The 25,941-nt window shown below is 41.8% G+C and overlaps 1 protein-coding gene across 3 annotated transcripts in view; it reads right to left on the minus strand.

Moving 5' to 3' along the window:
- hdac5 (histone deacetylase 5) overlaps positions 1 to 25,941 on the minus strand; it is a 51,876-nt gene that overhangs the window by 20,438 nt on the left and 5,497 nt on the right. Inside the window, exons 2-6 of one of the 3 annotated variants that reach the window (XM_019256233.2) lie at positions 18,787 to 18,947; positions 3,694 to 3,780; positions 1,631 to 1,896; positions 1,338 to 1,482; positions 1,133 to 1,238 (exon numbers count right to left, since the gene is read on the minus strand). In XM_019256233.2, the coding sequence (XP_019111778.2) occupies positions 1,133 to 1,238; positions 1,338 to 1,482; positions 1,631 to 1,896; positions 3,694 to 3,780; positions 18,787 to 18,808 (626 nt within the window). In that variant the 5' untranslated portion in view covers positions 18,809 to 18,947. Of the gene's footprint in view, positions 1 to 1,132; positions 1,239 to 1,337; positions 1,483 to 1,630; positions 1,897 to 3,693; positions 3,781 to 11,091; positions 11,264 to 18,786; positions 18,948 to 25,941 lie in introns of those variants that run through there. The other 2 variants (XM_019256231.2, XM_019256230.2) reach the window with 2 other exon arrangements.

Consider the following 25,941-nt stretch of genomic DNA (forward strand, 5'->3'; position numbering starts at 1 on the left):
TGTGTGGGAAGCAGAGGAGAGCACACGATGTCTCCTCACAAAGCATCGTCCTCACAACCTTACACTTTGCTGCAACAGTGCTGATGCTGTCACAGCGGACACTTTCGGAAGTCATGAATCCAGCTTGATCACATTAACGAGACTCATCACCCACGTCACCCAACTTAATTAAAACAGGTATCATCTAATATATTAAGCTCATTATTTGTTTTATGTATTTCTACTTTTGTCAGTAGAGGAGAAGACGCTCTGTGTGCATGATGTGGCCGACAGGATCATTTATTGATGAACTGTATTTTCATATAGGCTACATTCATTCCTTAAGCCACATTAGTTGCTTGCTAATGTTTAATTACAGTCAATATTCAAGAGTTTAAATTTGTTTTGTCATCATAGTTTTGTATATACATCCTTGGAAAGTTACCTACCCACAAAATTCATATTCCAAAAAAAGTACTGCTACGCAGCTGTCAGAGAAATACAACCAATGACTCCAATACGTCACACAATCACAGTGTCGTCCTCTAGTACTTCTCCTCATAAATGAAGTTTACCACTCAGAGGAGTGAAGGTAACTTTTGGCGTGATTCCTCGCAGTGACTCTGAGATGTTTGGGTCCTGGTTTAGAAACCAAGTTAAACATACACACAGTGCGCGTTGAAGCCGCTTGTTTAAGCCCGGGTCGGACTTCAAAACTGTTCACAAACTAGAGCAGCAGCCTGACGTCCAGACAGGGCGGTGAGCAGGGATGACACTGTCTGATCTGTGACTGAGAAACATTTTCCCCCGCTGATTCAGGACAGAAAATACAGCTCGCATTCACATTCGCGACTTTACCCCGTCTCCTGATTGTCATCAGACACTCTGTCCTTGCTGAATCAGTTTAATAAGCACTGTTCTGTTCTGCTGCGTCATGTAAACAAACTGTGCTTAAGATCAGACAAGAGACGTAACCGCTCAAGTTAAACGCAGTGTGATTACTTGCTATCTCCCTACGTTTGTACTTTTAAACATTCTGATTATGTCGCTCACGCTCGCTCGGTCAGAACACGGTGTTATTCTGAGACAATATGTAATATCAGTGATGTGACTGATGTGCCCAGGGACAGCTTGAGTCCTCTGCAATCCTCACCAGCACTTTGGGGAGAAGGAATGGTTCAGTCCGCCGATGCCAGGCTCTTTCTTATTGAGAAGAAACTCCTGTAGCTTGAGTTTCACCTCTGTGCTGGCGATGGCGCCTTCCGAAAAACACAACACAGAGAGAGAGGACAGCAATCAGGCAATCGTTTAAGCTAACTGCTGCATAGCGTGGTGGTGAAAGCTGCAGCGTGACCTACTCTCTTTGCCTTTCTCCTTGTTCCTCAGCAGCAGCAGTTGCTGTTCCAGTCGATGTTTCTCCTGCTCTTCGTGTCTTTGTTGCTCTAGTTTCCTCTTCTGCTCCAGCTCCTGTTGCCGCTTCGCCGCCAACAGCTCCTGTTGTTGCTTACACACACAAAAACACACACACACACGACTGAGTGACAAAGCTGCCTCGCTTCAGGCTGGTTGACCAACGAATGAGAGATGAGAGTCAGCATGGAAGGTGTGCATCCTGTTGACTAGCCATCTTGTAGGTTCGGAGTCTAACTACCTGACTAGCTACCTTCAGGTGCTCCTGAAGCTGGACTTCGTGTTGTCTCGTGAGCACTTCGTGTTTTTTCTGGAATTCTGCAAACAGCAATTGTTTCTGGAGCTCCTGCTGCTGTTTGAGCAGCACGAGTTCCTGCTGGAGCTGCTGCTCTCTCAGGGTCGTGTCGACTGCTCCTGCACCCCCAGACAGAGAGCCCACCCTGGGCTCTGTCCGCAGGTCCACTGGGCCTCCTCCTCCACCTTCTGGGCCTTCTCCTGGACCTCCGCCTGGAAAGAACAAGATGTGAGCTTTACTAATCCAGATGATATTTTTGACTGTGTTGTTCCTCTTTTAACTTTAATAACTGTCTATTGTGTTTTTTGACCTACTCAGCTGGCTACTCTGGTGTAAGCCAACAGTGGCTTTCTTCAATTTGAAAAGTAATTAGTCCAACCTTTCTACAACCATTGTGAAACCACTGGACCATTTAAAAGGACCACTGGAATCTGCTCAAATGACCCCTAAACCCTAAAACTAGGCCACCAGAACCATTTGAAAGGGCTTCCAACACACCACAAATGGACCTTAAAGGCCAGGGTGTGCTTGAAACGGCTCGTACAACCACATCAGAAGGTAAAAGTGTTCATAGTCCTGTCACTGTCCTGATCAGCCTCCTATTATTTCATTTTATTTAAATATGGGAATAATGGTGGACGCTTTCCAACAATCTTTCCTGGTAGGTAAACGTCAGAGGCCCAAGAATCATTTCATCATAACCACTAGAGTCCTTTCTAAAGCTGGATTTAAACCGGTGCATTATGGGTTGTGGTGTACAGAGCCAACACATGTACCCACTGTAGCTTCTTCATAGCTGACGTGGACCTCATTAAAAATGACAATATGGAGACCACGAGAACTGTGATTGCAATGGAGTGAAGAGAACATCGCTGGACCACTTATACTACATATACGAGACATGGATCTGTTTAATTTATTGTATAGTGTAAAAATCAATGTGTGAGGTGGACAAACAGTACTGAGACTGTGTTTCTAAAAAATACGTGAAACTAGATTTGCATATCTGCACTGAAATCTGTTTTTTTCTAATACTTTTACTATCAGAACGTGAAAGAAACTCGGTAATCTTCTCGTTTTAAGTTTCCTAGACAACAGTGAAGCAAAACCTTTTCGACCCAGGTAGCTCAGGTTCTGGAACTGGTTCTGTTAAGATTCGAAAATAATAAATGATCTTCTTAGAAGAATAAACCTGCCTCCTGTGTGAACTGTAACTGAGCAGGTTCCACTATTTTAAGTTCCACTGTATTTTAAGCCCTGTCGGTGGAGAGTTGAATAGTTCCTGATGTGTAAAAAGTTTGAGAAACACTGATCTAGAGTGTCACTCGTGTTAACATTAACTCGACTGATTGGTTCCTACAGGACTTGTCCTATTTGCTGCACAGATTTGACGTTCACTGGAGGACTAATTAGTTCTTTCTTTGAGTGATTTCATGCAGTCACCGAAGGACACAATCAGTCTATTCAACTCAAAATCAATGTAGCAGAAGCAGAGATGTCATTTTTTCTAAATTCCATTCTGCCACCTACATTACCCACGATGCAACTGGACTGCCAACAGTTCCACACTGAGATTTGTGTGCTGTGCTTGTAGTGGCATATGGTAACCTGGAGCCTCTAGTCTGAAGCAGAGGTGAGGAGTGGGCTGCTGAGGTTTGGTAAGATCTCTTCTTTTTTTTTTAACTCCACACCTCCGGAGTGTTTTCATTTTCAGACTTGTAGTCTTCAGGCTCAACCAACGCAATCTATAAGACTTCACACAGCTCCCTCTGGAGACGCATATGCCGAGAAAAGAGGCTATGATGTGTAAAATCAGCGGGGTTTCCCTTTAAGTGACTCTTGAACTCACCCAAAGACCCTCAGGATCCCCTTTAGACCTCTTAGACGGTCTACTGGTCCACTTTTAGGAGACATCTGACCTGCTAAATCATGGAACCCCCCCCTAACCACCACCACCACCACCACCACCACTCCTCCCCTCAAGGACTCATAGAGGACTCCCTACTCACCACCCTCTCCACCTCCTCCTCTCTGCTCACTCGCTGTTCCTACTGGGCTCTGCATGCCTGATGGGAGGCTGCTCTTCACCTCCACTACTGCAGGACAGAGACAGAGAGAGAGAAAGTGATTGATTAGTCTGGAAAGTGTTGTCAAACTATTACATCATTCGCCGCAACACACATCGGCGGTTCCCGTTTCAATCAGATGAGCTGTGATAAGAGTTGTAAGAAGTGAGGAACACAGCGTCCTGCCGCCCTAAAAATAGCCACGAGCCTAACATTAGGCTAGCGTTGGAGAGCACTGACTTAGAATTACCCTCGTGTTACCTTGGCATTAGCCTAGGATATTCAGTGTGGCTAGGCTAAAGGACACTGCAGAATATGTTAGCGTGTGCCATACATATTCACAGAGACAAATTATCAGAGGAGCACGCTGTTATTTATAGCAGAGCGGCAGGAAAAAAAAGGAAAACACAAAGAGAGAACAGAGTACTGCAGGACCGGCCGGTGCACTGCTGCAGCACAGACAACTAGTATAAGAGGAAACGTTAAAAGTGTGAACCCCCAACTCCCTCCAACGAGTGGAGAAATGCACCGCCTTGTACTGATCTGGATTTGTGGCCTCCACTCGGGCTAATTAGTGTGACAGATTGATATTGATTTCCTGCTTCAGGCCACCGAGCAGATCAAGCTGACTGTTCACCTCGTGAAATGAAAGATATGGAAAGTCGTCAAGGCGTGAATTCATCATCATCGTTTCAAATGTGTCAACGCCATCGAAGCTTCGGCCTGTGACATGTTTTGGAAAATTCCTGGTAGTAATATTTGGTAGACAATGTCTCCCTTTCAAACAAATTTAGTTCAAACTTAGCTGAAATTTTCAGAAAATCTGTTAAAGAAAATGAAGCAATATTACATTTGAGGGTGTGCTTTACCGTCATTATTGGCACAACAGTGTTGCATCACTAAAGTGCCAATATTGATGGTAAAGCACACCCTCAAATGTAATATTGCGATTATACAACAATTGGCAATTAATCAAAAGAATTTTAGATTTTGAGGCGACTTGTTTTCAAAATAAACATTTCTTTGCTCGCCGTTTCCATTCTGATCTCCGTTTCCATGGAGATACAAGGGGTCTGACTAATACCAGGAAAGAATGACTTATATGTAATGGACCCAGTTTAATTACTCCAGCAAGTAGTCTGAGTCTTAGTAACGAGCCAACTAAGGTTAAATCTTTCTAGACATCGTGGAGTTTAGCTACGAAATCTGTCAACTTCACAAGCTAATAGCGCTGGATTTGCGACTCAGCGCACAGCTGATGGAGAATCTGATCAAACATTTCCAGTAACTCCACAGCATTGTAAAGTCCAAAAGTCAAAATGTATTGAACAAAGATCGATGTAATCATTTCTAAATTTACAACATGATTTTATGTTCAAATTTTCCTGTCCATATTAGTCGACCTTTAGTACTTCAACAAGAACATTTACTCTACGCTCACTGAAATGTTTGACCTCCAACGTGCCGCACACAAATGAGGTACATTTCTTTATTGAGATATCATTAAATAAATTTTAAATTTAGTTCACTTTATTATTATTATCCAGTGTACTTATTCATATTTAGTCACATGTGATATATTTTCAGGATGTGACGATATGGAGTAATATTTGTAGTGGTGTGCTATCATGTTGATTTTAGCACATTCTAAATATCTAGTTGGCCAATCAGATTGCTCGGTTGGAACTATTCACGTACAATGTGAATGAATCCACGTTTTATCACATTACTGCCATGTAAATTTGAACTGTGGCGCCAACTCTCCAGTCGGGTCCCATTAAACCACGACAGAAGAAGATGGTGCAGCGACATTGGTGTAATTAAAAGCTCCAGTCAAACAATGCCTCGCATAAGTCACGATCTATTCACTTCACAGAGTCTGTTTATATTTTGGTTTAAGGAATACAGAAACTTTTCCACCGCATTCGAAACCTTTTTAGAACAACTTTCCTGTGTTTGCACTCTGTTTTTTTTATGCAAAATTGTAAATGAGTATAAATAGGGGTGGACGGACTCTGCAGTAATCAGGAGATCCTATCAGCTTAGCTGCTCCAATCAGCTTACACTGATCACTTCTATGTGTGTGTCTATGTGACAGGGAGTGTAACAGTTAGATTGATTAGATGCTGCAGCATGTTGGGACGTCATTACCCGTCTGCCGGGCCAAAGAGGAAATTCAATTACTTACTGTGTAGTCTGACCTCTGACCTTTCTAAACAAAGACGACTCTGATTGGTCGCTTACCATTCTCTGGCACGCCCTTGACTTTCTTGCGTCACATGGGTGCTAAGCTAATCAAACGCCAACATCCACAATAGGGCCAAGCCTATTAGCCCTATCCTGGAGGATTGTGGCTAATTAGAGGAGGAAACATTTCATCATTTTCAAATCTTTTCTGTCTTTAGTTGCAGCCTGACCTCTGACTTTTGACCTCAGACCTCAATAAAAAGAGAATACACTGTTATAGCTGCGTGCTATTAAAAGATTACTTTCCACTTTCACACACACGCATGCAAAGACGCAGTCCGTTTTCATGTTAGCTGGTTTGGTAGGGTTCAGTTAGCTCAAGTCACTCAAGAAAAAGTTGGTAAAAAAGCCCAAAGACTTTGAGCTGGGGCATAAACAAGGCTGTGTGTGTGTGTGTGCATACGTGTGCAGCCACTCACATCTAAATTACCTAAACAAATATTCTGGCGTTTCACTGTGACGCACGTGTCTCCCCTTCCACTACAACACACACACTGTCCCCGCGTGAGTGTGTATGTGAGAGACTGGTCTGTGAGTGTGTGTACAACAGTCCTTTTGGCAACAGAGCAGCATTCCACAGCAGCCAGCGTCTGACGTCAAACTGAAGACATTTATAGTCTGGTAAACACACACACACACACACACACACACACACACACACACACACACACACACACACACACACACACACACACCAACCTACAGTCTGACAAAGAGGCAACATTTCAGTCAGTCATATCAGTCTCTAACTGAGTGCAGCTCACAGTTAAACGCCGTAATTCATGCACCGGGACGGATGCAGTAAAAAGAATGAAAGGAAGACTGTCCATCCGTCTGTCCAGTCAGTGAATCCTGTGAAAACCAACACAGACTGCCGATTATACCCCCGACTGTGTGTGCAGCAGAGAGGACTTCGAATCACAAAGAGTTTTCACAGAGTTTATGTGAAGATTATGAATGAAGCATAGAGTTTGGCTCCGTGTTTGCACTGGTCAGGTCTGAGTGGACTCCCAGTTGTGTTCTGTAAGGCGTTCCTCCTTAAACTGGTACTCAAACAATACTTTGTTGAAGGCCTGCAACCATTTACAGTTAATCTGTCTTAATTAATGGATCAATAATTTATAAAATGTGAGAAAATAGTCAAATATGACCAAAAACTATTTGGTATTAGTAATTCATTATTAAATGACAAAAAAAAACTGACTCCGGCATCTGAAATGTGAATATCTGCTGCTTTCTTCTTCATCTATAAGAAATTGAACCTCGGCTTGACGGACCAAACAAGAAATTCAAATATCTCAACTCCAAACATGATCAGAAAAAATATTGCAGCTCATGTATCTTTACTCATCCTGGGTGATGTTCTAGAATAATCAGATGAGACGGAACAGAAATCATCCTGAACATCTCAGATTCAAATAAAGCTGTTGAAGATTAGACTCAGTTCTTTTGGTTCACAAATAATCTGTTCTTCATTAATAGCTTGGTCTATAAAACATTAAAAAATATTTTAAAAAATGCAAACACAATAGCCCGACTGACAGCCCAAAACTAAAATATATTCAATGAACTATGATGTAAGCCCAAGAGAGGCAGCTAATTCTCACATTTAAACATTTGGAATCAGATTTTTGGGGGGCATTTTTACTTGAAAAACGATTAGTGGATTATCAAAATAGTTAGTAATATACTTGGGACAATGGGCTAATTGATTAACTGACTTTTCGTGACAGAGAAAATCTACTGATGCTACACGTGCCTGTTTTAAAACGACTGTGATCCAGATAATGAAAGCTGTTTTGCCGTTTTGCACACTCACTGTCTAAAGTGTCTGCACAGGAAGCACTTTATGAGTCCAGTTAGTTTGGATTAGACACAAGACAACGAAGAAGAAGAAGTGAAGAGAAAAAGGAAAGCAGTCCACTAAACTCTCTAACTTGGCAGATGATCTCTGTGAGGTGCAATGAGCTAATAAACAAAGGATGGACTTCAAATAGTTGACGAGGCCTGATGTTGTTTCTGTTGTTGCCTCCATGAGTCAGATAAGTGCTTAAGTCTTCCCTTTGCTCCTTTATTTGTTTCCTCTGATTACATTTACTCAATCTAAAGCCATCATCGGATGCTGTCTGCCAATAAAGAGAGAAAGATACTACTGGCCAAGATTTGTCACTGCTAATTAAGGAAAAAGGTTCATAACGAAACAAAGAGGGAAGATGAGGTGTGTAGTTTGAAGTCCACTCTGTGTTTCTGTGGCTTCTGTTTCACATTGCTGCTGCTGCTGCTGCTGCTGCTGCTGCTGCAGCTGCTGCTGGGAGGTATTTCTGGAAACCAATATTCGTCTTTTCTCTTCTCTCCCTCTCTCCCTCTCTTTCTTTCTTTCTCTCTCCCTGTCTTGTTCGTTCTGCGTTGCTAAAAGAAAATAGGCACTATGACATCAGCCCTGCAAAACACGCTAAAAAAAGCCAGGAGAGAGGGAGAGACGGAGAGGGAGAAAGAAAAGACAGAGCAGAAGAGAGTGAGGTAAAAATAGTATAATGGCTGTGTGTACTTTAGACAAATTAGAAGCTTAGAGAGAGGGAGAGGAGTCACATGTGTAGTGTTGCTATAGAGACCGAGGGTGGGTCAGAAGTATTATGGGCTGGCAGACTGTAGGTCATCCACAGCGGATGCTGTCTGTTGTGTTCGACCAAGCTTTATGTCTTTGACAGTATTAATCGAGCATCATTTTGAAGCTGCACTCACAGATTTTTTATATTAACAATGAGTCTAATGGCAGTGTGTAATGTGAAGGAGGTCACTCACAGCGAAGAACCCACAAATCACCAACTCTTGTCAGTTCTATGGAGCGTTTTAGCGTCTTCCAGCTGATTGTTTCGGTTTACGGTCTGATTTGCTAAACCAATTATAAGCTATCGGGCTAAGTTAGCGACCAGCTGGTGAACATAGCTTAGCATTTAGCATCTAAACTTAAATTTCCCTCAGGTTTAATGGATTAATAACCTACCTATCTACCTACCTATCAACCCACCAAACTGGAGCTAAAAATAGAGTAAATATTGCACAAAGGTTTGTTGTTTGGACAGAAAAATGAGGCAGAGGAACAGTTTGATATTTTAATAAATTAAAATATAAATATATATAATAAAAACAGACAGCAATAAAAGGGTTAAAAGATTAAAAAAAGTTTTGCTGCCGCACAGAAATATTTCATATTAATAATGAATCTAAAGGCAGCGTGAAAAATGATCGCCAACTGTCGTTTCCCTGCTACAGAGCATTTTAGCATCTTTCAGCTCATTGTTTTGGTCTACAGTGAGCTGAAAGACCAACAGTCTACAGTGTGCAGCTTCAATGTTTTTGTTTTTCATAGATAATTTCATAGATAATATAGGGAAAGAAATATGAATATAATAAATACATATGGCAATTAAAGGGTTTGCAGATGACAATTCTAAATCATTTTGCTAGTTAACACACACACACACACACACACACAAATGCGATCAATGAGCAGACACATGGACACATACCTCCCATAACACCGATATTCAAGTGTTGAGTCTGAACACACAAACACAAATATATACTGACCTGGGTTGACCAGTGAGCCAACTCTGTAGTTGCAGGCTTGAAAAGAAGATTAGAGTGAATCTACATCCTGTTTGTACCAATTAACAACCTGCTGGCATTGAGAGATGCCATCAGCCCACAATCCAAACCCGGCTCACCTCACTTCAGTGGCCACATTGTTCAGCAGACTTTACTGTGACAACAACGTCCACAGGTTGAGTTCCAACAGCAGACATTACTGTTCTTTTAAGGGCGCTGAGTGTGTGTTCAACATGAAATAAATGACTTAATTATAAAAGTAAAGATAAAGGTAGTGCCCTTGGAGTTTACTTCGAAGACAAAAGTTCTTCGAAGTCTCATAAGGCTCCCAAACAAAGGTTATCCGCACTCTCTGCACTGACAAGAAGCAGTGCACAGCAGTAGATGGAAATCACGAGAGAGTGCGATTTATGGAACAGCGCCCGGGGCATTCTTGCCCTTTTCCTCCTGAAAAAGTGAAGAGGAGACATCGTGCTTCATGAAGCAACTTCCCTTCAAGACTGAGGAATTCCTTTAATGTGATTTAAAAAATGTTTTATTTCATCATCGCCCTCGTCACCCCTGGGCACAATTTTACAACACAGGAATCGGTTTATGAATGGAGAAAGAGGCGAGTCCAGGAACATAAAAAACATGTTGACGGGACATTATGAATCTTAGTAAAGTCAAAAACAAAAAAAGGAAACATTATTTTGACGTACTTTAACTGTATTTGAAGGACAATCCTGCTCTAAGCTTTAGAACTACCGTTTCACTATAATTTAAGAGCTTTTTTGGGGGGGGGGGTAAACAGGAAGTATACTGTTTCAGTGGATTAAGTGAGTTAGCTGTGGGCTACAGTTTGAGCTCCGTTTGTTTGCTCACATTTTAAGATAACTGGCACCATGTAAAAGTATGACGAATTAGCAATTAGAGGTTCCTGTTTGCAGCGTAACCCATGGATGAGCTGACAACTATGACTAGATCACTCTGATACTGAGGAAAACTTAAAAATATGATTATTCTCAGGCGAGTTCTGGACTTCTTTGTGTGATTTCTAAGCAGGCTTATGTAAATTGGAAATCAGAGGTAGTGATTTCCTCACACTGAAGTTCAAAATATCATGTTTGTGTTTAGATCTGACAGTTCTGACAGTGTTTTACCTTAATTGCCCAGATGAGAGACAATGCATGCCACAATGTGTGTCAAATCCACTGCTTGCTCCAACTGCTGACCGCGTTGATAAGCGGGTCAAACTACTACCTAGATTCACGTTGTTTTTAGAACACCCGCGTGACACCTGTCCCTTTCATCTCACAGTCTCTCCCTGCGTGCCCTCATGATTTGAAAATCTCTGACCTGGACCTGCTGTCCATCAACGCCCACTCAAACACACACAGAGACATGGTTCTGAACATTTAAGTCTGACGGCTCATCAAACCTCCAGCACGCAGCAGCCCCCCCTCCCCACCTCTCTCTCTTTTTTTTTTCCCAGAGATGACTCACCGGCGGTGGGCATGGCAGTGCTGGAGCCCCTGTTGTCACTCAGGAGCTCCAGAGGCTGGTGGTGGCTGTCTGTGCTGGTAGAGGAAAAACAGGACTCAGTCTCATAGATGGTCTGCAACATGGCGCACAATCCTGACACCGTAGGATGCAACAGCATGCCAAGACAAGAGGCAGCTCTTTATTTTGTCACAAAAAAAAAAAAAAGTATATATAAAAAAAAAAACAGCAGTCAGTTCCTCTTCCGAAATAGCGGCATGGCTTAGTTCAGGATTAGAGTTGCCAAAGACGGAGGGGGGACAAACATTAAAATGTGCTTTCAAAAATACTGTTTTCTGTGCTTCTATTGTAAAAGAAAGGAAGAGCTCTCAAAAAACTCCTCTGTGCTTTTATTGTGTAATCCAGCAATGGTATCCTGTTCAGGCTTCAGTCTCTGTTTGATTTTTTTGTGCAGGATGCCTCTGTCTTTCAGCTTTCCTGGAGATTCTGCTGTCTCCGGCTCTTCAGTTTGTGCTGTGATGACCAGTCACTGGCACCTGGGACCAAATCCTCTTTTCTAACGTTGTCACCTCGGCTGCAGTTCCCACAAATCCTCCCCTATGCTCGTCTCAAGGAATGAATCAAAATCCCCCCAAAAAGGGGGAAATGAACAGCTTTATAATGACCTAAAAGTCCGGTCTACATCACCTGGAGTCCTGATCCACGCGGAACACTTTGCTGGCTTGTCTAAGAGAGACAGCGGCTGCAGAAAGTTTGTTTCCTCTGGTGCACTGAACCCTCTCCCAAGTCTTCACCGACCAAACTGAACAAGCAAAAACGAGACCATGAAGGAATCAATTAAATCTTACCCCCGTATCCATAAAACTGTCCACGAGCTGAGAAGCGATGGAAGAGAAAGAGAAAGGAGAGCAGTGCTGCTGCAGCCTCTTCAACAACACAACAAAAATACAGAGACGAGGAGAAGCCGAATTCCCCTGCTCGGGTGCATCAAAGGATCCTCATGCTGCTCTCCTCCTGGACGACGAGAGCGAGAGGAGAGGAGGAGGTGGAGGAGGAGGAGGTGGAGGAGGAGGAGAAGAAGGGGGAGGAGGAAGAGGAGGAGAGGCGAGGACGTAAATAGCTTTGGGAGAGCGCTCCCCGAGGTTCCATGCTTCCAAAATTAGAACGAAGCGCTGAGAGAATGACAGAGAGAGGGAAATGGAAGGAGGGAGGGAGAGAAAGAGGGACGGAGCGGTATAATAAACAACACAAAAAATAAATAAAAAAATGTGAGGAGAGGAAGGCTGGAGAAGACAAGCGGCAAGTTAGAATCCTCCCGGAGAAATGAGCAGCCTGAGATCACACGTTGTCCTCTTATCCCTCGCTTGAAAACACACAAAAAGAGAGCGAGAGAGGGAGAGAGGGAGAGGGAGAGAGGGATAGAGAGTAGGGGTGCTGCAGAGGCGAGCTTTGTACAGCGACCAGAAACAGCTGCTGGTCAGACAGCTAATATTCACTGTCTGAGAGTCACTGGTGTGTGTGTGTGTACGCCGGAGTGTGTCTGTGACGCTCTTTGAGCTGCTGAATGAACGCTGGGGAGACAGAGGGAGGAGAGAGAGAGAGAGAGAGAGAGAGAGAGAGAGAGAGAGAGGCTGAAAGTAGATCACTGGGTGGAAAGGAAGTTGGACGGATAAAGAGAAAGTCAACAACAGCTTATTTCGTTTGAGCGAGCGTCACAACACCCAAAGAGGAGAAGGAGGGCTCCTTCGTGTCCGCTCGCCTTCATTCATTTCCTCTTTTGTTTTTACGCCTGTGTGTTTGTCACTTTTTTTTATAGATTAAATGGCAGGAAAGGGGAGAGAAGAGAAGAGAAGAGAAGCATTTACTAACACAGGAGATGGGGGGTTGATGAAGGGACTATAGCTGAAAATAGCCTGCCTGGGAGGAGGAGGAGCTAGAGATAAAAATAGACAGAGAGAGAGAAAGAGAGAGAGAGAGAGAGAGAGCAGTAAGCCTCCAGCTCTGGGGTGGAGGGTGGAGGGTGGGGAGAAACGTTCAGCGCTGTCATGTTTCTGCATTGCACTGGCAAGAGATTGCCTGTCAATCAAACAGTGTGGGCGGCACTGTGACCTCTTCTTCCTCTGATTTTTTTTTTTGTTTGCGCTGATGCAGTTTGGAGTTTCTGTAGGTGGAGATCGTCCATTTTTTTTAAAAAACACTGTGGCTGCTCAGGCTGCTACCTCGTCCCCGTCTGCGCGTTATGTAAGATGAGATGCAACTTGCGACCGCGGTGTTGTTCCAGTTTTATTTATTCGCTGTTCTAGGCTTGTAGCAGTAGGGATGGCATTGAAGTCTACCACATTGGCCACGCAACAACTCAAATTGAAACTTGAATGTATTTAGTGATTCTTTGACTTCTAGAGACACCAGCAGGTCATAGTCTTCTCTTATCCAGTGAATAAGGTGGACTTGTACCAAATTTCACAACGTTCATGGTCCCCAGAGGATGAATCCTGATTTTTGTGGGGGGGTTTTCAATACTTTGGTGTACTTCTGGACCGAATACCACCAGACTAAATTTATTAACTAATGAATGGTCAACGTGGTAAACATTATACTAAACATTAGCATGTCATTGTGACCATGTTAGCACTAAGATGTAGGGGTGCTTTTAGCTAAATGCTAACAACTACAGCATTACAGAACCATTAGCATGGCTATGAACTCATTTGATACTAAAGCTAACATTAACAAATATTGAATGTTGTCTCAAAATGACGAGCCATAAAAAAAACTTTCTCTAAAATAAATCAGCCAATTTTAGCTTATTGCAGATATATGGGCAGTCGTATGCCCACCAATACGCAGCAAAAAAATCAAGTACAGAAGTGCCAAACTAGGTTTGATTTTAGGTTCATTTAGACACAGAGTATTTCTGCCAGAAAACACTCACATGTTGAGTCCAATATGTACCGCTTAGTATGTATGAGGTCATAATTTAATAGGGAAAAAAAAACAAAGCTAAGGATCCATATGAAATATGGAATAAAATGGAATGGCAGGAAAAAGGTGTTGAATACACTGACTGAAATTAATACTATTAATACTTGGTAGGGAAGCCTTAGTCACTTCAAAACACTTCCTGTGTGAAGAAACTGATCGTTTGAAGTGTTCAGAGACAGACAGTCTCTTTAAATCTTGAAGATTCAGAAGGACCTGCTGGGAAATCTTCATCTTCAGTTTTTTTTTCACAAATATTCTATTGACTTGCAGTTCAGTGATTGAGTGGGACAGTCTAACACCTTTATTTTCCTTGTCTGGAACAGTGACAGTGACAGTGTCCTTTGCAGTATGTTTTGGATCGTTGTCCTGCTGGAAGGTTCACCCACGTCTTGTCCTTATCGTTTTGATGGATGGCAACGGATTTCTCTTAAGAATTTCCTGGTACGTGGCTCCATTTATCTTCCCTTGGGTAATTTGGATTGTGCCAGTACCATGAGGAGACACAGACCCATACTGTGATGCTTCCGTCTCTGAACTTTGGAGGTTTAGATTTCAGTCCCATTTGACCACGCTACATTCTCCCAGTAATGTACAGACTCCAAATGTTGTGTAGCAAACCTCAAATGAGCTTCAACATGCCCTTTCTTCAGTAATAGAGTCTTCTGGAGTGATTGTGCATGGATACCATGGCAGTGGAGTGCATTGCCTATTATTTTCTCTGTGATGACTGTACCTGCTGCTTTCAGGTCTCTCTGGAGCTCTTTTCGAGTGGTCCTTTGCTCTTTGGCTACTCTTCTAACTAATTTTCTGACTGCCTGGTTGGAGATCTTGAGAGGAGCTTCTATGCATGGTCAGTTGATGATGAAGTGACCACTTGTGGATAATAGCTCCGGATGGTGCTTTTAGGAACATTAAGGAGTTAAAAGATCCACAGATAACCAGCGCCATTGCCATGTAATGCAATGATGCTGTTGCACAGGTCTTAGGGAAGCTTTTTGACTCTACTCATCATGAGATATTTATTGCGTGACAAGCTTGCTAAGAAATGATTTGTTTACTTTCAGAGGTGGGCAGCCATTTTTCAAAGAGCGAAGGTATGAAGCAGCCAGACATGTAGTAACTCAGCTGATTAGGGTTATTAGCAAAGGTAGGAGGATTAACCATTTAGAAATCTGGTTTCGGAAGCTGGTTTACTATTATTTATTGGAATGTAACAATTTCTTTATCTTTCTTGAGTTAATACCAGTGCCTAGTATACATTTCATGTGAAACACTGCATTGGAAATATGTTTAATGGCGTGTTGAAATTTCCTCCATTGCATGTGAAACTGAAGCTACAGCCATCAGCCAGTTAGCTTAGCATAAAGACTGGCTGTGTCCAAAGGTAACAAAATCCACTTTGTAGCACCTCTGAAGCTCTTGATATTTGGCTAGATATACAGTGTCTTTTGTGTTTAAACCTTGTAAAAAGCCGATGTCAAATCTCTGAGAGGAAACTGTGCCTGTCCAAGAAATAGTCCAACACATTAAATCCCAGTTACATGTTTGTTTTACATTTCTGATTTTCGAACAAGCGAGTTCTAGTCGCACATGAGAAATGTCATGGAGAATGACATGGAAATGTGGTTCTATAACCAAAAGCTGCACTGCTCACTTTTCTAACTTGGCTGTCAGTGTGGATATTATTAATTGATACTGCTGGCTGCTATTTATAGTGTTTGTTTGTTCCATTCAGCAGCTCAGTCCTAAGTGAAGCTCCGCTTTAAGGCACAGGTTCCAGTGTTTTAACAGAGTGTGGTGGGTTGTTGCTGCTAGAGTGTTTGCATTCTAAAATAAAAGGATCAAAATAAATCAGGCTTATGCAACTGATGTTAATACATATTAAAGCCTTGAATGGCTCCAGTACAATGTATGAAGACTTAATACAATGTCATTTCAGTAAGGTAGATGATTCTGACTATTCATCGGCTTCTCATCTCTAGGCTGTTCATTGCCGCTGTGATGACAGTTTCCTTTCCAGGAATGATAATATTTCATTGAATCATTCTATCATCACCTTCATCCCACCTCCTCCTCATCACCTTCATCGCCCTCATCATCCTCACCTCCTGTGTAAACAGCTCTGTGTGTCCACAAGCAGGTTTAGGGCTGCTTCAGTATGACTCATGAGCAGAGAGACGGAATCCATAGAAGGAGGAGAGAAATGTAAATACTGAAAACAAGTTTGCAACATTCTGGATAGTTTTATATTGACTTGAGCTGCTGCATTGCTATTATTAATTTTATTACAATTAGTTATTAAAGACGTGTTCTGTTAGCTTACATCGCTACTTCAAATCACCACGGCAGCACAGACACAGAGAGGGATGCGACTGACCAGGCGACATGTCTGACATCTTAATGGGCTCACATACTAAACACATCTGTTAAAGGTGTGTGTGTGTGTGTGTGTGTGTGTGTGTGTGTGTGTGTCTACTGCAGTAGCTCAGTGGATGACTCATCTCTGCGTTTCTATTTGAGGCGCATCAACCCCTGGAGTCACACTGCTGTCTGTGTGTAAGTGTGTGCGTTATGTACTATATCTGTATCCATGACAACCAAATTACAGTCAGTCAGTCAGTCAGTCAACCAGTGACTCAGTCTGAGACAAAGATGTCAAAAATACCTGAAGAGGGCTAACAGGTGTCTTGACTGTGTGCAACCCAATTAAGACGATTAATGTGGCGTCTATTGATCAGCACACACGAGAATACAGGAAAGAAGAACACGGAACAACGTCTGCATACGTTCACAGACACTCAGACAGCAGTCAGAGCACAAAGCACAGTCAGTTGGGACACACCTCCATGTTTTAGGAATACTTTCTGATTTTTGGCATACTGTTGTATTTGAGAAACCACCTAAACCACTGGTTCTCAATCTATGGTCGGTGTACCACTGGTGGTTGATAATTTCATTTAAAAACATATAATAACTATCAAATTACTACACTGGAAGGTCATTTAAAATAAGTTTTTCATTTTGTTTCAACATCAGCCTGATATGCAGTGACTTCAATGCAGGCAGAGCGTGGCTCGCATACATCGGACGTTAACTTAGAAAATGCTGCAATTGTGGCTTCAAAGAGGAAATATAAGAAAGAAGATTTACGGTAAAAAACTGGCAGCTGCGGTTGCCAGAATTTTACCGTATACCATATAATATAGTATAACTTACTATATTACTAATATTATGTAAAAAAACAAAACTGTTATGTTAATTTCATGCATAAGGCTGGCATTTTATTCCATATTCTAAAATGTTTATAGATTTTACAGTAAAAAACTGCCAAACCATGAAAGAAGAAGACCGTAACACATGCCATTAAATATTACAGTGTTTTACTGTATAATTAACAGTCTCTAATATAAAATATTACTTTATTCTGTATGAATGCCCTCAAAATGGCGTATAAATAAAGGTTTTGAAATGTGACTGCATTTTACTGTATACAGGAAAACACAGTCATAATTCATGGCATATTTTACTATTACTGTCATGGTTTAGCAATTTTTTAACCATAAAATCTACAGACATTTTTTTACAGTGGTACCTGCCTCTTATGTGAACTGTCTGTAGCTGAACAGGGTCGACTGTATTTTAACATCTGTCATGATGGTACGAGAACAAGAGATTGGATTGTCCTGAGTGTATGAGTGGTAGAGCCAGGAGGAGGAGGTAACGTATGCCTGTATGAGGGCATTCAGGTAGGTGTGTGCAAAACCTGGAGATTACTTTGTAGTCAGCATTAGTGATTTGAATTTAAAGCAGGCTGCTACAGGTAGTCAGAGGAGCTCGATGAGCAGCGGTGTAACATGTGTCCCTTTGAGTTGATTGAAAACCAGGCGCCATGTTCTGGATCATCTGAAGAGGTTTCACTGTGCAGGCTGGGAGGCCCGTCACAAGAGAATTACAGTAATCAAGTTGCGAAATGACCACAGCTTGTATCAGGAGTTGAGCAGCATGTTAAGTTACCAAAGGCCTGATGTTTCTTATGTTGTAAAGTGCGAAGCAGCACGACAGGGAACTGAAAAAAAGTCTATACCGCGCATCCCAAATGGTGAGCACTGAAAATATTATACCTGCTGTTAGCATCATCATGTTGGCATAGTTGTTGATATTTCAGTGTGGACAAAAATGGAGAGCTGACTGACTGACATCACCATCTCTGGAGCCAACATGGCTGAGAATAAATCATACTGTTTGGTTGCCACATTTCTACCATATCATTAGTGTCATAAACACACACACACACACACACACACAGACCCTGAGGGACAGCAGAGAGCACTAACATACAGTACAATCTGATGATATGACCTGATATTGAACTCAGTGTGAGCCGTGCATCAGCTGGAAAGCACAGCTTAGAATGCTTCAAATATTTCAGTCCCTGCTCACACTGTTTACGTCCAGACAGCAAAACTGAAACTGCCGCCTCATTAAAGTTCTCTTAAAAATTGACTGAGCCGAGAAGTTCAACAACAAACAAACAAACTGGATTCAACTGTGAGGTCAAACATTTGACACAATAAACACAAGAGGTCATGGAAAGGAATGCTGTCCTGTGTTGGTGTTGGGTATAGATACACCCACTCAACAGCCATCCTGTCAGACACGGTTTCATTTGTTAAACCAGCAGCTCTTTGAGAAGGAAAGACAGACTGACAGATGTACCTGAAGAGTGTGATGAACTCATGAAGGTTGAACCTGGACTTCTTGCCTCAATCCTTCCGCTGTGTGTGCACGTTAAAGTGGGTCCTCTGAGTCGGCCATGTGTCGGAGCACAGGCGCTGGAAGGACAGCCGGATCAGACTTTCTTCTCAATGTCGGCTTTTCTACAAAAGAGAAAAAGGTTTTCAGTGCTTGCTTTTTGCACATTTTCACTTTCTTCAACAGTTGTCCCCCAAACAGATCTTCTTATCTTCTCTTAACAAAAGCTGCAAGATTTAGCATTGCTAATGTTAACAGCTAACTACCATACGAACCTAACCCAGTGGTACTTCCATGTAACTTTTCCATTTTGTGGTTATGTTACATTTTAAATCATCTCTATGAACAGAGATTTGCATAAAAAATGATGATATGAAACCAAGCTTTTGCCACCGGAAGGGTTTCTGATTGTAGTCTGGGTAGTATCAACCAATCACATTTAAGTCACAATTTGGCTTCTTATTAGCTTTTTATTTGTATCAATATGCAGATATCTGTTGGTAAAGATTAGCAGAAATGTGTCTTTTTTGCTAATGGGACTGTAGAGGAAGTCTTGGCCCGGATATCCATTTTCCACACCAGAAGTCTAGGAACACTGGCCATGGATAGCCAATAGGTTTCGAGATTGTTTTCCATTTTAATAAAGTCATGTTCATGATACCACATCCAATTTATAGTGTTTTCCTAGTGTGTGGAAGGTTGCTTCAGGTCAGTGTTGAAGCTAATGCTAGCAACTCTGTCTTGCTCTTCACTGGATTTAGCAAAAGTTTAACGACTGAGCAACTGGCTCTACTACTACTCTACTATTTCATTTCCAAAACTTCTGCATGAATTTTGATGACTTTGAGTGTTTGCATCAGATATGCAACTCTAGCCGCTGTCTTTTAGCACAATACTGTGTGTACTTCAAACTTGTGAAAAGGATTTTCATTTTAAAATTAGCTGGAAACGTTAAAAAGTCAGCCGTAGACAGCATTTTCAACCAACTTACGGAGCTACCATAATAATAATTAGCTGAATTGGCTAGCTAAAATCTGATAGGACAGTTGTAACTTCTCACCAGCTAGAAATGAGAATATATCTTTTGTCTGAATCTGCCACCACCATCAGAGTAAACTACATTTGTGCCATTTGAGAATGAAAAGCTTGACTCAAATTTTTTTTTAATCCTACAAGGAACTTTTTTTTTTAAATGCCGTGTGAACACTGCTGTGGAGCCAGAATGTGTTTCCACTAAAATGTCTTTCCTGGAGGCTTCTCGTCAGCATGTATTGTTTCTCTGCCACTGTACAAGGAAACAATAGAGGAAGACGTGTGCCTAATGAATAAGCAACACTCTATTGTGAAGTAAGATAGTTTCCTTTAGTCAGTGACGGCTTTCAGCCTCAGATGAAAAGTTCAGATCCAAACTTTCCGATCTCTTTTTAGTCTGTCCGACTTGTTCTGTATGTGTTGTTTTGATTTTTGAGGAAATCTTGCAAACCTGAATTGTGACAGCTTTCAGGTTCACGCACCTCTAAAGGTCTGCTGTGAAAAAGGTCTCTTAAATTATTGTTATATTTATTCATAGTAATTCACATGACTTCTCTTGTCAGGTTGGGCAGCCATTTTGCATTTGTACTGTGCAGCGCTAACTGATTAGAGCCATGTATTTCATGTCCTTGATAACTGTATTCAATAAAATTCATCTTGGCCTCTTTATTTTCCAGAGTTCAGGTAGACGTCCGTCTTGTTTCATCTGACCGACAGTGAAAAACCTGAAGATAAAGTTTACAAAGACAGAAACGAGGACAAGCAGCTGTTGTTTCTTTCTATTCTTTGTTCATTTTGATTTATTTCATCCAAATTTACCTCATTGTGGATCAATAAAAACTGATCTGATGTTTTCTCTCCTGCTCCTGACAAAAAATAATTTATTAAAATATAAATTATATTTCAACTTGTTTTTTTTTGGGTACAGAAGTGGTGTCTTACTGCTCTTCATTTGTATGAATGATTCTTCCGTGTGTATGTGTGTGTCCTGTTTGAACAGGAATTACATCACAGTAAAGAAACAGGCTGCACCCTGTTGCTCACTGTGGCTCCCTGGTCCTCTGGTGCCACCTACTGGTCTTGTACAGTGCTCTGGATGTGTGTGTGTGAGAAAGAGGTGGAGACAGGATTCACAGATTCTGCCATCCTGGTCTTGAATGGATGTCAGAGTGTGTGTGTGTGTGTGTGTGTGCGCGCCGCACGTGTGTGTGTATATATGTGTGTGTGTGTGTGTGTGTGTGTGTGTGTGTCACAGGTGAAGCTCATGCTACTCATCTGTAATGTGATTTAAAGGAGCACGTTCAGCTCCAATTCTCCTCAACCAACCCCGTGTTAACATACAAATACACACTAGTTTGTTCTTCACACACACACGCACGCACACACACACACACACACACACACACACACACACACCAGGTCTGTCTAAGGTCTACTGGCTCCAAGCCCAAACACAGATCCTGGACATTTAATGCTCTTACTGTGGGAGGTGGGCATCATCATCATCATTATTACAATCATCTGTTTACTGGATTTTCACTGTGGCTGAAAGACACTAAAACGGTTTACAGTCAACCGGTTACTACTTTTTAAATGCATGACACACAGGTCTACAGGTACACTGTTTGAGGCGTTCATGTACAGCTGGACGTCTACCGAACACACAGGCTATAAAACTGTGCGTTAAAGTCTGTGTCAGACCAAAGAAGAAAGTGTCATTAACCACCCAGCCAAATCTGAATGATTCAAAATATCAACAAGTTTATGAAATGAGGTGTCAGAATCAGGTAAAAATGAATTCTCAGCTCCAGGACTGTGGGGGCGTGTCCTCTGAATGTGCTGAAGCCACGCCCACTCACAGTACCAGTCGAGCAGCCATTTTGAAGAGACTGAAACGTGTCAGATGAGTTCAGAAAATGACAAGACTAACTTTGAAACACTGAGTGAGATGAATTCATCTCTATCTCTCTGCTAGGGGTGCAGGGGTATGCTCAGGGTGGCCTCAGCGTGTCATCGATCCACCCTTTAAGGACTGCCCACAAAATCCTGGACTGAAAACTGATGAAAAACTGTTTGAACCTCTAACTCCACATTTCACTAAAGATTTCAAAGTCTTTTCATGTTTTCAGCAGTTATTTCCCAACATATTTCATGTGTTTTGAAAGAAATCTCAGAACTGACTTTACACAGACTTTAAGAAGTCTTAAAAATACATCTGCTTCTACTCACACTCCTTCCTCACTGTAAAGGGTTACATTCTCAGTGTGTGAGCTGCAGGTTACAAGTTTCCACATCACCATGGATGGGGATTTTTGTCCGAATCAAATCCACTTAACAAACCTGAATCTGATTATTGAACCTTATTAGGTTTGCCTTACAACATTTGCAAGCGACTGAAGGCCAAACTGCATCGAACTGTGAGACGTCAGGTGACTAATGTTCAAAAGAAGAGAGAGAAGATTTGATAAGTGATTTATTAGCTTCGTAATCCTGTGCATCCAAAATTGTCACAACTCATGCTCACACACGTTAAACAAAGATGTGGTGTGAACTCTTTCCATCCGTCATTCTGCTCAGTGAAGCTCAAACATCCATCGATGAGCAGAACTGATTTCTGAGTGGAGGCTTGGCAACATACTGAAGCCTGAACAGGAGGATGGAGGAAACATCAGTCTGTAGTACAAATGTCATTAATCTGATGGTATATCAGAAAAAAGGGAATTTTTCAAATGTCTTGTCTTGTGTGACAAACAGTCCCAAACCCAAAGTTTACAATCACATACCGATCATATAAGACAAAAAGCAGATAACACTTTCTTTAAAACTTCATTATTATATTATTATATACTATATATACTGTACTATTATTATATACTGTTTAGTTACAATAACATTACCATCATATCATCAGTACTACTACCATCATCTTGCCACTTCACCATATCTACCTATTTATCTTCTTTTTTTCTTTTTCAAGTGTCCGTGTTCTATTCTGTTTTTATTTTTTCTACCTCAGTATTTTATTATATTATATTTTATTGTATTCAAATGCTGGACTGCTATGACGACCTAATTTCCCTTTGGGGATGAATAAAGTAATCGGTGTTTATCAAATTTTTACGTACCACCTCAGAAAAGATCAGGCTCTCAAAGTACCATCCATCATGACTGACACTGAATACAGCAGCGTAGGCCGACTCTAATCAGCTGCAGACAGTTCGAACAGAAGACAGGTTTATCACTAATAGGAAGATTATTTCTTTTTGACTGTTGAGTTTTTGAACCATTTCTTTTCACCTCCGCTGACTGTCTTTCCGTCACATCTGAGCTTGTGTGTCAATGTTACGGACGAGAGCGTGACCACCTAGCAGGATACTGAAACTAAACATTTCAGGAAATGCAAAACTTCTTTGAAATAATATTACAGCGATCCCAGAGTTTATTTTAATTAGGAACTTAATAGTACGTTTTTAAATTAATAAACAATATTAGAGATATCTCCAAGTAGCACCACAGTTTGAGAATCAGTGGAGGATTTAAGTCACTTCAATAATGAAATTCATATTTTTGATGCTGCTCTTCATCATGTCAGATGAATATAAAATGACTGTTTTCAGTACGGTCCTCAGTATGTTTCAGAACTGAAAGCATTAATTAATTGCTAAGTCCGATACAAATATTAAACTTTTATTACAATAATGAACTGTTTTTTGTTTTTGATAACAAAGCTATCTGTCATTGGTTCCACCATCCTGATCGTTTCACGGTCAGCTGATCACCTCCTGGTCATCGTGTGCTTTGGGAAACTGAGATGGGCTTTTATTTTAAATATTTTATAGAGCGCACAATTAATCCGATCATTAGTTGCGGCCCTCGTCTGGTCAGAACATGTTTAATTGTTAATGCACAATGAAATCCAACAAAAACTGGAGTGAAATCTAAGATCCGTAGAATGAATTAACTCAGGCGTCCAACAGAATATGTGACTCTTCTCTCAAACCACGCCAACTCTCACAAGAAGTCACAGGAAGACCGTGTCACAACAGCGACTGGGCCAGGCACCGTGGTAACGGTGTCAGGGCTGAGATAATGGGATGAAAAGCTGTGGGTGAATGCATGTTTGTGTGTTTGTGTGTGCGCTTAGGTTATGGAGCTAACTAGCTGTGACAGACTAACCTGCTGGCCAACTGCTCCATTAGCCTAATGACACGCAGAGAGAGAGAGAAAGAAAGAAAGAAAGAAATGTGTCAGTGTTGTCAGAGCGTGAAGAAATATAAATTTCTCTCCCTCTTTCGCTCACTCTCACTCCCTCTCTCTCTCTCTCTGCCACCTCCTACTCCTCTTCACACCATCATTTCCTAAAATACCTGGCCCCTCCCATTCTGGAGAGGAGCAGGAAGTGCTGCTTGGCAACCGGGGGAGCTGGCTGCCGTGGTAACGCTTCACCTGAGCACCTCTTCCCTAAACAAACAGCAAGTGTGAGCGAGTGCGAGAACGGGATGTGGAGAGTGGTAGTCTGTCTCGAAACAGGATTTGTTTGTAGTCTAGATTTTCTCGCTCGCTCTCGCTGGTTTTCCGTCACACAAACACACACACACTGTTTAATCATGACTATGTATAACACCTGCCCCCGCCCCTCGTCCAGCAGGCTCAAGGTGAAAGGAGACAAATACACATATATTACACATATTCCAACACACACACACACACGCACGCACACGCACACACACTGTGGCTGTCCTTCCAGAGGTGACATCAAGACTGCATAATAAAGACCGCTGCGACGATGCGTCTGCAGAAATTCTCTATCAAATGTGGAGCTCTGCAGTCTTTTCATGTATTCACTTGACAGGAAATTGAACACAAAGATAAAAAGGTCCCTGCAACACACCAAAAAAAAAAAACTTGCTTTATATGTATTTAAGCAATTTCTGCATGTAATAAAGGGGGAGTGAAGGTCGAGACCACCTCAAAGATCCACAAGTTAAAATTGAGGAACGATAAGATGATGCACAGTGCAGGAGAGTAGAGGAAACTTTCAGACTTCAGAGGACAAACTACTGCAGTCATTTCTTGGAAACTTGGCACCGGTGGAACGCAACGCTGACATATCATCACCTTTTAAGTTGGTCTGGCAAAGCTGTTTGCCAACAGTCGCCTTTTTACACATCCAGCAGAGCAGCATTAGTGGTACTGTTACCAAGTAAATGTAAAATGCACTCTCTTTTAGCTCTGTTTTGGTCTCCCAACTCTTGAGCTGTTAAATGCTCCACTACATTCACCAGCTAGATGCTACCTGTGTCTGTCGTGGATCATCGATGGACCTGAGGTGGGCTCAATGACGGCCAGGTGCTCAAACAAACCACCTGTAATAGGAACTAAAAATTAATATCATTTGAACAGGTGAGTTGTATATACATTCACCCTCAGTACAGTTTTCATGAACGGGGAAATTAGCTATAGAGACCAAAACTGTTTTTTGTACCAGGCTGTAAACATGTTTATTTCTGCTGTGAAGTTGGACATTTGAACATGGGGACTTATGGAGACTGAATTACTTCTGAAGCCAGCCTCAAGTGGACGACAAGAGGAACTGCAGTTTTGACACTTTATACTGTCCAAATCCTGTGAGTGACATCAGGCTTATGCCGCTTATTTTTTATTCTGTGATTGGGTGGCAAGAAGATGTTGCTTAATTTCAAGGCTTCAAACACGTCAAGTCAAGTGGCTGATACAAGGGACCCAATAGCAAACTGAATCTCTGATTTCTGCACCGTTGGTCAAATTAATCAAGATGATGATGACACCACCTCAGACTTGAGCTTTTTTTCAGTATTTTGATGTTTCATAGACCAAATAATCAGAATAATTGAACTGTTCTAATATGTTAAGCCTTGCCGTAATTGAGTGGCCACGAAGACGAGGCAAAACCCATCATCTCAAATGAACTGGGAATGAACTGGGCAGCTTCATCCCATCAGTCAAGTAGCATTACAGTCAACCTACATATGGTAGAACAGAGTGGGCCTCAGTGGCACGGCCCTTAAAGCTCTTATGCAACTAATGGACTGACCCTTGACTTGATCA

This window comes from Larimichthys crocea, chromosome XII (assembly GCF_000972845.2).
Source record: "Larimichthys crocea isolate SSNF chromosome XII, L_crocea_2.0, whole genome shotgun sequence".
In the NCBI taxonomy this organism is placed as follows: domain Eukaryota; kingdom Metazoa; phylum Chordata; class Actinopteri; family Sciaenidae; genus Larimichthys; species Larimichthys crocea.